We start from the raw sequence: 12,913 nt of genomic DNA, 5'->3' as shown, positions 1-12,913 counted from the left end.
GGTGGTGCCCTCCCCCACCCCTTCCCTGTCCCCGCACCTCTGTAATGAACGTCCCTCTGCAGGGCAGAGCATCAACCCCAAGTTGGCTGGCCTGATTGGGCGGCACGGGCCCCAGAACAAGCAGCCCTTCATGGTGGCCTTCTTCAAGGCCACAGAGGTCCATCTGCGTAGCATCCGGTCCACTGGGGGCAAGCAGCGCAGCCAGAACCGCTCCAAGACGCCCAAGAACCAAGAGGCACTGAGGATGGCCAGTGTGGCAGGTAGGCCGACGCAGGTCCGAGCAGACACAGGGGACCATATGTGCAAATGTGTCGTGGGTGGTTCCAGAACAGGTCAGTCTGTAAGCTGGGACATGCCTGTCCAGCACGCAGCTTCTCCGGGACTCTGGTGACCTTGAAGCAGGGCAAGGCTAGACACAAGTCAAGCAAAGCCTGCTTGTGAGGGCTCCAAGCTGGCTCAGTCTTCCAGCTCCTGGCCTTGCGATTCTAAGGAAACACCCAGGGGAGTTTGGGCTGTTTAGAACCAAAAAGTGAGGCCACTAGGCCATTGCCTCGCCCCCCCCCCAGCCCCCACCCCTCCATTTCAGGGCACCATGCACTGCACATGGCTTCTCCCTCTTGTCTTGAGATCCATAGTCATTGAATTTCTGAAGGGAGGAGGTAGCCTGCTGTAGTGGTTGGACTTCCTGTTTCCCCCCCAGTACCCTGGGGAGACTTTGGTGGGTAGAGACACAGTCCTCTTTCCGTGGCATCAGAATTTATTATTAATTCAGAGGCTGTGCCAGTTTCGTTGGCTCTGATGCACCAACTACCGCTTTCCCTTGGTAGACACGGGCACTTCCAGTCATAGGTTTTTATTCCAATGTTTAGCAGTAAGTCGGTCTTAACTACTCAGCAATTAATGACTCAGCACGCATTACACATGTGTAGCATGACACGTTAGCACACACACTACAGAGTGGATAAGAAGCTGTTCAGGAAGAGGCAATGCTACCCAGCAAGACTGCCCTAAAAGCTGGAGAGCACAGCCGACTCGCCTGCAGGGAAGGTCTCTACGGGGACGAGATAACAGAGTCTCGGGCTGAGCTCAGGTCTATCCAGAGCAGAGTTGTCGAATGCAGGCCTAGGTGAGCTTTGGTGTTGATTTGCAGAGGGCTGAGGGTGACAGCCAGGCCTTGGGGCTGGAGTCCTTCCCTGTGGCAATTTTCCTGGCCAAGGTTCATGACCAGTGACCAGTACCTGGATCGCTGTGCCCGCATATCTGTGTAGGCTGTTCCTTCAATTCTAGCCCAGATAAGAGAGTTCTGTCTGGTATGATGGGTGGCTCATTAGTCTGATGTTTCGGACATCAGCTATATTCCTAGATGGCATTGTTTATAGACACAAATAAATGACCCGGAAGTCACACTCTGTTGTTGCAGCCGATGGTGCTGTTTTACTTGTATAAATAAGATGCAGAGTCTGTCTGCCTCATCATTCAGGGCAGCGCAGTTGATTTGTAAAACAGGTCAACTGGGGGCGAGGCATAGCCTGCAAACTGCCGTTCTGAGCAGTCACCCAGAGTCACCTACCTGCTCTGCCAGCATCCTGAGCGTGAACAGGGACTTCGTGAGCATGCTCTCCTGTCGGGTAGGGCTGTTATAGGCATCTCAAAGGGGTCTGTGGGCCCCTGATTTAAAAAAGAGTGAGTTCCTTCCTTTTTGGGGGCCTTGTTTTTGCTGGGATTGGGGTTCTGTGGTGGAAGCCTAGATATAGAAACTATTTGGGACAGGTAGAAGTGATTGTCACCCTCATTCGTATGCAGTGTCAGGCCCAGGATTGGGGATGGTGACTGGGTAACTCGCTCATTCCGGGGTGCAGAAAGAGTCCCTATGGGAACTGAGCTGAAGCCTGTGAGCAAGGCCAGGCTGGTCCCACTGGGGAGGCCTGTGCACCCTGGGGTGCTAAGTCTCATGGTTTAGCTTTTCTGACACCTTTGAGACTGGTGGCTGGGACGGAGGAGGCAGCCGGAGCCACGGGTGGGTGGAATTCTCTTGGGAGTCTCATCTTCGAGTTGAAATCCATCCCAAACAGGAGTGGGAGTTTTATGGTTTCAGGCTGTGTGCAGTGTAGGTGTGAGGTCATGCTGGGTGCTCTAGGGAGGGTGGGTGAAGGAGAGTTCCCTTCAGAATCTGAAACTTCCCAGAAGCCTTTGCAAACTCAGCCAGCAAGAAGCTCCTGCCCGTCCCATGCCAGCGAAGGCGACCTTGCCTTGAAGATCTACAAAGTTTGCATCTGGAGTAAGAGGAATGCTGAGGGTTCCGCCCTACGGTGTCCCACAGAATGCCTACTTCCGTAGCTCCAGGACAGGGTCCTCACTCCCTTGAGTGACAGCTAGTCAGTCTGGCCCAGATTCTGCCTACTCCTGTAGATTTCAACTCCCTACTCTTGTTTTAAGTTCTTCCAAACCCTGCCTGGAAGTTTAACATTAAAAAAAACATACCAGGACTGGGGCCCCACCCTGGTTTAGTGAGGCAGCCTGTGCATGTGCGTAGGCGTGTGCCCAGTGCCTTTGAAGTGCTCACACCTCACATGATGGGCCACACAAGTTGAATCCTCTCTAGCACGCACATCATCTTTTAAGTGTCCGGCTGGAGACACATGTCCCAGCATGCCTCTGCTTGAAAGTCTCCTTCCTGTGGGCCACCCCTGCCACTGAGATGCAGGTGGAGAACTTGCAGCCCTTGTCCCCTTCAATCCGGCACCCTGGGAACTGGCCATCTCCTCCAGCTGCCCCTAGGGTGTAGAAGCAAGTCTGAGCACCTTGTCCTCACTTCCTGCTACCTGGGCAGGGCCTTTCAGAGGTGGCTGCGCAGCCACTGGTGGCTGACATTGTGTGCTGTTCACTGGCTCTCTGCTGTACTGGGTTGGGTGCGTGGGACAAGATTGGGGCCCGGGGAGCTAGGTGTCTCCTTTATTCCTTTCCCTTGCTTTTCTGCTAAGAAGGACCTGAGAATGTTAGGGGATTCCAAGCCCCTTCTTCTGGGGGTGGCTACAACCCCAGATAGGACAAGCAAGGGCCCATCCCCCATAGTACGCCCACAGCTAGCTTCCAATGGTAAACCAAAGATCTACGCTGGGATCTGCCCCTTCGCTGCACATGACAGAGTGACAGACACGGCTCATTATCACGGCACCGTTTCTCCTATCTCAGGTCAGCATCCGCCCTGACTGGGAGATGTGGGCGATCTGGCCCCAGCGATTCTACTCAGAACTGTACCTTGCTCAGACTGCTTCACCCTGGGCTGAAGAGATGGTCCACTCCCTCTTTCCTTCCACGGGGAAGAGGGGAATGGGGCTTGTCAGGTGGATAATGCTAGCCGCAGCCCCCCCCCCCCCGGCTTTGCCACAGTGGCCAACGGCACCTTAAATATCTACTCCATAGCTGTTCCAGAGGGTAGACCAGTTGTCCAGCTCTGTGACCTGTGCTCTGATAATGCCCTGGCCCTTGACCTCTGTGTTGAGATAGCCTGGCCTGTTATTTCTTCTTGACCTCAGAGCTGTGCAGGTTGAATTCTTATGCATTCTGAGAACCAGACTCTAAGGGATGTGTCACTTGTCACCAGACACCCTGTGGCCTGTCAGTGGGCTCAGAGGGAGCAATCATCACCTTTGGGTGGTTGTAGGGTGTGTGAGGATGAGAAGTCCCCTGAGCGCTCAGGCACCCGGCCTGCAGGGCTCTATAGTGTAGACCAGGGTCCCAGGCTTTATGGGCAAGGACGGGTGACAGACAAGGTGATGGAAAACCCTGGGATGAGTCAGGTTGGGCAAGGCATTAATTAAGTGCCAACTATTTGTGCAGCTGCAGAGTAGAGGAAGATTCCATAACGTGTGTGTGAGGGACAGACAGACAGAAGATCCCCAGTGTTTACAAAGTGCATTCTCCAGCCCAAATGCTACAAACCACCATCCTTCTAGAAAACCCAAGCACACTGTTCTTGTTCCGTAAAGAAACTCAGTTGATGCTGGGGGCCATGAGCTTTGGTCTCTTCCTGGTGGTGTCCCCAGCATTGATTCTGTGTTCCTTGTATCTGAAGGTGTATGGGCATCTTGGGACTGGCTTGGTGGGCCTCCTCAGAGTGATCTGGAAGCAGGATAGTGAGAGCAGGATGGGGGGGGGGACAGAGATGACCAGAGATGACCATGAAGGCGGCAGATCCTTAGACTGGCATCTGAGCCGTTGCTGTCCTTCAGCCCCTGAGTCCAGTGGCCGACTTCCCCTGCGGAACCACAGGGATTTGAACATGTGTGTGTTTCTCTCTCCTCGCTGGGCTTTCCTCCCTGTCCATGCAGAAAACAGCAGCAGTGACCAGAGGCAAGCCTGCAAGAAACACGAGCTGTACGTCAGCTTCCGAGACCTCGGCTGGCAGGTAAGGATGGTTGGGCTGCCACACACTGGGCTTTCTCTGTCCCTGCCAGCCACAGGGCTGTTTCCATGGGTACAGAGTGTCACAGTTCATGTCTTTTTCCTCTCAGGGACAGGGTCCCCCCTATGTCCCAGACGACCATCAAACTCACTGTGTAGCCTAGATGACCCTGTACTCAGCCTCCTCCTGTATCCACCTCCCAAGTGCTGGGATTGCAGGAGTGTGTCACCATGCCTAGTTTTTGCTGTGCTGGGACAGGGAACCCAGAGTGCCCTGTATGCTAGGCAAGCACTCTACCAGCTCAGTCCCAGGCCAGTCTACAGTTCTTGTCTGCTGGTGAGATGTCCGATGCCACGAGCCCTGACCTGAACATATGAGGACATCCGTGACAGCCCATGACACCAACGGTGTGATTGACTCTGGGGTCAGAGCTTGAAACACCGCGCTTTCTGAGGTGTGAACTTCATTCTTCATGCACAGCCTAGTCCCACCCACCCCTTAGCTGGCTGCTTCTCCCACATATGATCGTGGGTTCAAACCCAGCCCTGGAGGGCCAGCTTCCTCCTCCCTTCCCTCCACGCTGTTCTGTGACTCAGATCGGGTGTTTGTTTCTGAGCCAAGCAAGCAGGCTGCTGTGGCGGAAGTGAGGTTCTGCACATACTGTTTCTCCGGCGTGCTGTGCCGGACACTGCTGTAACAGGAGCTCTCCGCTTCCAGTCCCTAGACTGCACCACCATGCCGGACACTCCTGCAGCATGACAGCACACTTCCAGAGCTCAGAGAATACTCTGCCTGGATGACCCGAGCCACAGAGGGTCACTAGTCTCTTGCTCAAGAAGGCGCGCCAGCAGGGAGGTCTGGTTTAGACTCACAGACATGTCCTGTCTTGACAATGGGACAAAATGTTGTCATTTACAAAGTTCACTCTGAAACCATACATATAAAGAAGGTGCGGGGGGGGGGGGGAATCAAAATGTTTTAACTCTTTACGGTATTTTGTTGGGTTTCATTTGTAGCTGTTATTACCCAGTGGGTACAAGGTCTAGCCTGTGGGATGGACACACCTGGGAACGAGCTAAGGCAACACCACCCCAAGCAGTGGTTCTAGCTGTGGTCTCTGACCTTTACTCACTCCCTGCTGTGGTTGCGCCTCTGGTCCAGGAGACGTAACACAAGGGCGTCCTCTCCAAGCCTCAAGTCGTTTCTCTTTTCCTTCGGCTGGGCTCACAAAATACCATGCTCATTTTCCTGCCCCTGAAGGGACCCCCATAACTCAGAAAAGCATAGCCTGAGCCTGTGTCCCCTAGACGTGAGGAAGGACCCCACACAGGGTAGGACACACAGGGTGGGACACACAGGGGCGGGGCACTACCCTGGGCTCTCTGCAGGGTCTGGTTAGGAGCTGGCCTGACTCTTCCTCCCTTTGCAGGACTGGATCATTGCACCTGAAGGCTATGCTGCCTATTACTGTGAAGGGGAGTGTGCCTTCCCTCTGAACTCCTACATGAACGCCACCAACCACGCCATCGTCCAGACACTGGTAGGTGCCTCCCAGGGTGGGGGGGTGGCCTATTGGGAGTGTGAGTGGTTTCTACTGCCTTTACCCAGAACCTGAGCGGTTGTCTGTCTAGGGGTGTCATGACTCTTATGGGTCCCTGCTGTATAAAAGGAAAGAATGTTTTAGGCGTATAGTGGTATAAAGATGAATTTATGTATACAAATTGGGTGTCAGCATGGCATACTGTGTGATGATTTGTGATCTTCCTGCCTCAGACTCCGAGTAGCTGCAATTTTAGGCCTGCACCCCAAACTGGGCAGCAAGGGATATCTTTATTCTCCCCCTACCCACGTCCTTGAGACAAAGTTTCTTTGTGTAGCCCTTGCTGTCCTGGAACTCACTCTGGACTCGAACTCAGAGACCCACCTGCCTCTGCCTCTCAAGTGCAGAATTAAAGGCATGCGCCACTATCACCCGGCTAGCAAGGGCTATCTTTAAGCACTGGTTTCCAAAACTTCCCCTTCCCCTGGACTGTAAAATCCAAGACTGCATTTGGGATGGAGTCTGCAGCCAGGGATGGAACGAGCCGTCTGGACCTGGTGCTCTGCCGGTGTGGCTTACCTGACCTGCTCCGAGCACCCGGACGGTGCTGTGTCCTGTTGCCTTCAGGGCTCTTCCAGGCACCCTTCACCACGGCCTTGGAGGCCCAGGGACACAGCTGCTTCTGTTAACATTTTACCTCAGGGTCCATGTAAGTGTCCAGTGCTGGAGGGAGGCGGCTTCTGTGGTCACATGGACTAGGGGATAAAACCTTCTCGGGGAATCCTAGTGAGGCACTCCACAGTGGAAATGAGCCAACACACCCAGGACTTTGTTAAACTTATCCAAAGAGGAGCAAGTTGGGAAGGGTAGAGGTGCGTAAGGATTTGGTACTGTCCATCAGAGGAGATGGAAGGAGCCACCTCGGAGGTCACAAGCCTGGAGGCCGTGAGCCGAGAACCGAGCCAGCTGCTGAGATATATTTGTTTGCCATCCCTGGTTGGCTCAGTACCCAGAAGTTGCCCATTAATAACAAACCAGGAGCTGGGGTTGTGGCTCAGGTAGTGGACTGCTTACCTGGAGTGCACAAAGCCCTGGGGTTCAGTCCCTAGCGCTGAATAAGCTGGGTGCGGTGGTTCAGGTCTGTCATTTCAACCCAGCCCTCGGGAGGTGGGAGCCAGAGGATCGTCTTTGGCAAGTTCAAGGTCAGTCCTGGGATAGACGAGCCCCTATCTCAAACCGATAACACATGAGAAGAACTGAACCCCTGGCCGGCCTTAAGCACTGGGTCCACCTAACGGCACGGACTGGCCAGCTGTGCTGGGGTCAGCTTGGATGAGCAGTGGCCTCTCCGTTCAGTTTGCTCTACTCCCCCACTACTCCCTGCTGCCTCCCCTCCAGGTTCACTTTGCTTGTCAAAGGTACTCACATGGTATCTGCACGGCATTTGAGTTTTCCCTTGTCTGAACCCCATGCTCTGTGGGGTGCCCAGGAACCTGTGAGCAAAACAGCCCCGTCTTTATAATCACTGTCACGCTGGGGACTCGAACCCAGGACCTTGTGCGTGCTAGGCAAGCACCCTACCACTGAGCTAAAACCCATCCCTTAAGACAGATGCTTTTTGAATGGGCAGCAGTCAGGGAGGAGGCTCAGTTTGGAGCCCCAGCTGTCTCTCCCGCCTCAGATGTGTGCGGGAGACTGTGCCCGCTGGGTTCCTCGTCGGCATGGTGGAGGTGAGTCGTGAGCCGAGCTGGGTCACGAGACATGCTCACCTGTGCCTTATGGTCGTCTTAGCCAGACAGTAGATGGTTTCTAGAGAACTCTAGAAACCCACAGAGGGCCTCACCGCCTCTCACCGTGGTTTGTGTTGGTGGCTTGCAGGTTCACTTCATCAACCCCGACACGGTGCCTAAGCCTTGCTGCGCGCCCACCCAGCTCAACGCCATATCCGTCCTCTACTTCGACGACAGCTCCAATGTCATCCTGAAGAAGTACAGGAACATGGTGGTCCGGGCCTGTGGCTGCCACTAGCCTCTTCTCCGGGCCACATTGTTCCAGATCTGTGGTGTCTCACCATCTAGTCTCTCAGCTGCCCACCTTGGCGAGGAGCCAACAGACCAGTCACCTTTCCTGAGCCTTCCCCTCACCTCCCCAACCGGAAATACGTAAGGCATTAGAAACCCGAGCGCCCAGTGGCTGGCAAGCGGGCTGTAACTCTGGCACATTATGGACAAGATCTTACAAGCTGCCGCAGGCGACATCTAGCAGGGAAAATATCTTCCAAGAAAGAGTCCATTGGCCACGTGGTCTCTGTGTTGCTCTGAGTCCTTGAGAGGTAATCACAACTGTCCTTCAGCCAGGCCGTCCTGCAGCAGGAGGAAGGGCATAGCCCATAGCCAGGGTGGGCGCTTACGTCTGTGCTAAAGGAAAACCAAGCAGAAGTCCCTGTAATAAAATGTCACAATAAAACCCATGAATGAAAATGGTTAGGATGTTACAGATATATTTTCCTAAACAATTTATCCCCGTTCCTCGGTTTATTCTGACTTCATAAACAGAAGCTGGGGCCCATGGAGGCTGGGGAATCCCCTGCCTCCTTTCCACTTGGTTTCCTTCTGAGGCTGCAGGGCCAAGTGTTTACCCAGACCTGCCCGAATCCACTATGCAGGGAGGGGAAGGAGGGAAGTCTGCTTGGAAGAGGCCAGGGAGTACTGGCCTCAAAGGAAGTATGTTGGGATGGGAAATCAGGGAGGCGCACACACCCACGCACATGTGAAACACGCACGCACACATGCACGCACATGTGAAACACACAGACTTTGGAATGGCTCTGCCAGCCCCTGGGTCCCAATTCCTGCCCCACGCTAGGAAATAATGAGGAGACTCTAAGTGACCAAGCCCAGAGGCAGGACCGAACTGGTACTCCGGGCCTAGGCGAAGCAGCACAGGGGATGCCCAAGGCCCAGGGTGCAGGGGCTTCAGGGCACTGTCCTCTAAGCGAGGCCTCTCTGGCCCAACTCCAGAGCCAGGTCCTGCCCTATTCGACGGCCTCGCCTCACTCTCAGCCCCTAGCAGAAGGCCCTGAACCAAGTGGGTTCCTGGACTTGAGGGAGCCTGGGTACAGGGATGAACTAGACTTAGATGGACTTGAGAGTAATTTCCTAACCACACTTCCTGCCTCAAGCAAGCCCGCCACGCCCGGCTCTGTGGTGTCCGTGCTATCATCTCCGGCTCCTAGCTTCCACTGCAAAGCTGACTGTCTGCTGATGTCTCCTGCATCTACACGAAGAATGGAGTTAGCCAGGTGGGACCCATGACCCTGTAGGACCTGGTCACGCGGGAACCAGTTCTCCATGTCTGTGATCCTGGAAACACTGGGCTCTGATTCTGTTATTATTTTTACTTTTTTCTTCCTCGGTACCTTGGGCTGCAGCCTCCACCAGTGGAGGGAGAGCGGTTCGCCTTGTAATTTGTTTTGTGTGTTGGCAGATCTGGGGCTTTTTGTGTGACTCCCTCTTGGTACACATTTTACTGGTCATGGCCCTAGTCCGCCCGCAGTCAGTGTCTTTTGTACATTTAAATGTGTAAATAATTGTGACAAGACAAAGAAATTATTTATTTCCATCTGAAGTTCTTTTCAAAGGCTCTGTGTGGAGAACAATGGGGTTGCTTTCCTTTCGTCTGTTTGTTTTCTTATTTAAGACTATTTATTAACAGTCGGACCGATGTACCCATAGCTGTCTCACAAAGTGGTCCTTAGTGAAAAGTCTGTATAAATAGAGTAAAGAGGGGTTTGACTTTGCAATAAAAGGAGACATTTGGTTCTGGTTGTCAGATCCATGTGTGTATGTGTGTCTTTCCCCTCGCCCCTGTACTCCTGGACACTGGAGCCTCGTATGCTGAGAACTCTCGACCTTGATCTCTACCATTAACGGGATGTTTATCATCCAGGCCCGGGGGATGGGGGCGCGCATCAATATTTGGTGCAGCTGTGTGGGGCTGCAGGCAAGGAGGGACAGAACCAAACAACAAATGTGAGTTTGGTAGGCTGGATGGCAAAGATCCTTGACTGAATTACAACCCAGCCGTCAGCAGCTGCTTCAAAGAGGTAGGGGGTAAATTAGCTCTGTTTACTGCTAACATAGTCAAGGATTTAGTCATCCCAATAAAACGGAGGTACAAGAGAGAAAAGAGGGGGGTGCATGCCCCAAACTTGAAAGCAGCCCTGGTCTCACAGCTGGCGCCATTCAGTGCCCGTCACCCGGACGGTTGGGGGCTGCCCTTGTAGGCCAGCTGTGGAGGTAGGCGGGCCCACCACAGGCCTGGATAAGGGTGTGGGCCCCGCCAAGCTTGGAGCAGCGCTCATCTGGCTCCATCTGCCTTTGAAGTGTGCACTAAGGTCACCTGATGGATGTTTCTAGAATCCCAGCTGATACTTGGACAGGCTGCTCTGTCTTCCCCTGTTGACTCAGACCCAGCAACCGCTCCTAACACATTCCAGCCCTTGCAATTTCTAAACCCCTGCTGTCACTGTCCTGACAATTTAGCTTTTGTTCTGTTTTCCAGGCTGAAGACCAGAGCCACAAACCGGAGGTCCAGATGTGGCCTTCCAGATGTGCCTCGTCCTCTCTGCCCCACCCTCGGGGGTGTTTACATATTTTTAAAAACACAAATTCATTGCCAGATATGTTTTTGCAAATCAGAAGTTTGGGTTTCTCTCGAGCAGCCAGTGGAACGGGCCACCTGGCTCCTCGGCAGTGCTGTCCCTAGCTGAGCAGAGATGCCAGTGACCCAGTCACCCCCACACTCCCTTGCCTCTCCCACAAAGGGCGAGGTCAGTTGACATTTCAAAAATGGCAGATGAACATGTATTTGTGCCCAAGTCCCAGAAGGCCTAGGAAAATAAAGCAACACTAGGAGATGCGTGAGCTTCAGGACAGCAAGTGGCTTTTATGTTTGCCTTAAGCTAGCCTGTTCCCACGGCCCTTGGCAGGCCCTGTGGCCATGTGTGGTAGACCAGATGTACCTATCTCCTACCCCCTCCCCCCTCTCTTGGCTTCCACCTTTACCAAGTGCTCTTTAATATCGGGACCAACAGGTGACAGACCTTGCTTAAAGCCCTCCAGCTAACCTTTTCTGAAACCCAGGTTCCCCAGAGTTGGGACTTCCTAGGGCTCTTTAGGAAACAGGGAGTATGGACTCCGGCTTTTAGCCCTGGGCCCCCTTTTGAATCCATGCTGAGTCTCTGAACTTCACGCCCAGCCTGGAGGCTCCCTCCCACTTCCAGACTGCTTGAGGGTCTGTGCCTCTGGACATGACCTTGTCCTTGATTCCCCGTGGCTTGCTGTCCTCAGCCAGCAGCTCACCCACTGCAGCCCCTCCCTTCTCCTCCCTGGGCCTGGCGGCCACTGTGGAAGCCAGGAAGGGTGTGGGTGCCATGGCAACCCCTCTGTAGGAGCCTCTCACAGGAACTTTGGGTACCTTCTGGAGGGGTCTCTCACGGGCACGTTGTCCTTCCTTCTGTGGTTTTTTGTGGAAGGTGAGTGTCAGAGTCTCCTGGGGCCCACGCAGCTCACTTCCCTACACACTACTTAACAGCCTGGGCCCCACTACCTTCAGGAGGCCCTCTCTTTAGGAACAGTGCCCACCATATTCAAGGAGGGACCTGTCAGGCAGAGCCCTTGCAAAGCTTCTAGGGAAGCTGCATCTGGAGCCAACACAGAGGCTGCGCAGACATTAAAGTGTCAGCGACAAGCACAATGCACAATTACAGGGCTATGCTGAATCCAGGGCTCCCACCGAGACCCCAGTTAGCTGTCCAGAGTAGTTATTTGTCGCCCCAAAGTCTTCAGAAGGTCATCAGGGCCCAGCTCCTCGATGTGTCTGGGGAGAGCACGGGGTGGCCTGCTCCCGACTGCTGTGTTTGGCAGAGGCCTGCTCAGCACACATAGAGCACTTGGCCTTGAACAAGCTCAGGACAAGCCTGAGAGCTGCATTGCATCCAGGCGTCAGCAGTGGAAACGCACAGGTCCTAGCTGTCACGTGGCTGGTGGTCTTCCCTGGATGGGGCCCTCCACAACCATTCACACACAGAATCAACAAGATGATGCCCCTGTGGGGTACTGCTCACAATGTCGATGGAAAACACCTCCAGGGAGCATGTGCTGACAGCCTTGGCCAGCCTTTGTCTCTTCTAGGACTCAGCATTGTCAGGTCAGTTGGTCCCAACCCACACTTGGGGTGTTGAGTGTCTGCCCCTGCCAGAGACATGCGTGATGACCTCCTCAGACATTTCCGATTGGCCCGGGAGTCCCATTCTCCTGGCTCAGACCCTTCAGCACTCTGGCACTGGCCTCTCTTGGTCCCGGATTTGAGGAAATAAAACTAGAAGGGGAAAACACTCAGCTCTCCAAGGCTGTTTCGACAGCTGCTTAGGCGGAGGCAGGGTGCACCTGGCCAGGAGGGCCATGCTGTCCCCCCACTGCATCAACTCTGGTGCTCCCTGATTCCCACAGTCCTCTGCGTTACCAGGATAAGGCCCTGACTCTGATCAGCTGAGATGACCATGGGGGCTGACTCACACCCAAAATCAGCCACCCAGCTCTACTGGCCCAGCTCAAGTCTGACTCCACCTGCCATCCGGCTCGGGCACAGGCTCCACCCTCCAAAGGGCCCTGGGTATAATTATGCATGTTGCTGTGGCTGGCGTGGATTGGTTAATGTTTGTGGACGAGTGCCCCACATTTTTATTTTGACTGCGGTGCCCACAGATCCTGCGCCCAAGGGATAGAATGGGACATCCATCACATGTCATTCACCAAGGACACTCTTAGAGTCTGTGAGCCTTAGGTGGTGTCCTGGGCATGGCAAGCGGTGACTAGCAGGGAATGAGGCCCTATTTGCAGGTGACAGGACAGAGAGCAATATGCCATCAAGAAAAAGACCAGACACCAGCAGAGCCGCATGGGAGT

At 54.1% G+C, this 12,913-nt stretch overlaps 1 protein-coding gene across 1 annotated transcript in view; it reads left to right on the top strand.

Annotated features, from left to right (window-relative positions):
• The window catches only part of Bmp7 (bone morphogenetic protein 7), a 78,246-nt gene extending 68,470 nt beyond the window's left edge, over positions 1–9,776 (top strand). Inside the window, exons 4-7 of the mRNA XM_005074466.4 lie at positions 63–260; positions 4,332–4,408; positions 5,835–5,945; positions 7,824–9,776. Coding sequence (XP_005074523.1) covers positions 63–260; positions 4,332–4,408; positions 5,835–5,945; positions 7,824–7,973 — 536 coding nt within the window. The 3' untranslated portion in view covers positions 7,974–9,776. The remainder of the gene's footprint in view (positions 1–62; positions 261–4,331; positions 4,409–5,834; positions 5,946–7,823) is intronic.
• The last annotated feature ends 3,137 nt before the right edge of the window (positions 9,777–12,913 follow it).

Source organism: Mesocricetus auratus, unplaced genomic scaffold (assembly GCF_017639785.1).
Source record: "Mesocricetus auratus isolate SY011 unplaced genomic scaffold, BCM_Maur_2.0 Super-Scaffold_100028, whole genome shotgun sequence".
Lineage (NCBI taxonomy): Eukaryota > Metazoa > Chordata > Mammalia > Rodentia > Cricetidae > Mesocricetus > Mesocricetus auratus.
The sequence above is the reverse complement of the archived record's forward strand: the minus strand, read 5'-3'. Positions and strand labels throughout refer to the sequence as shown.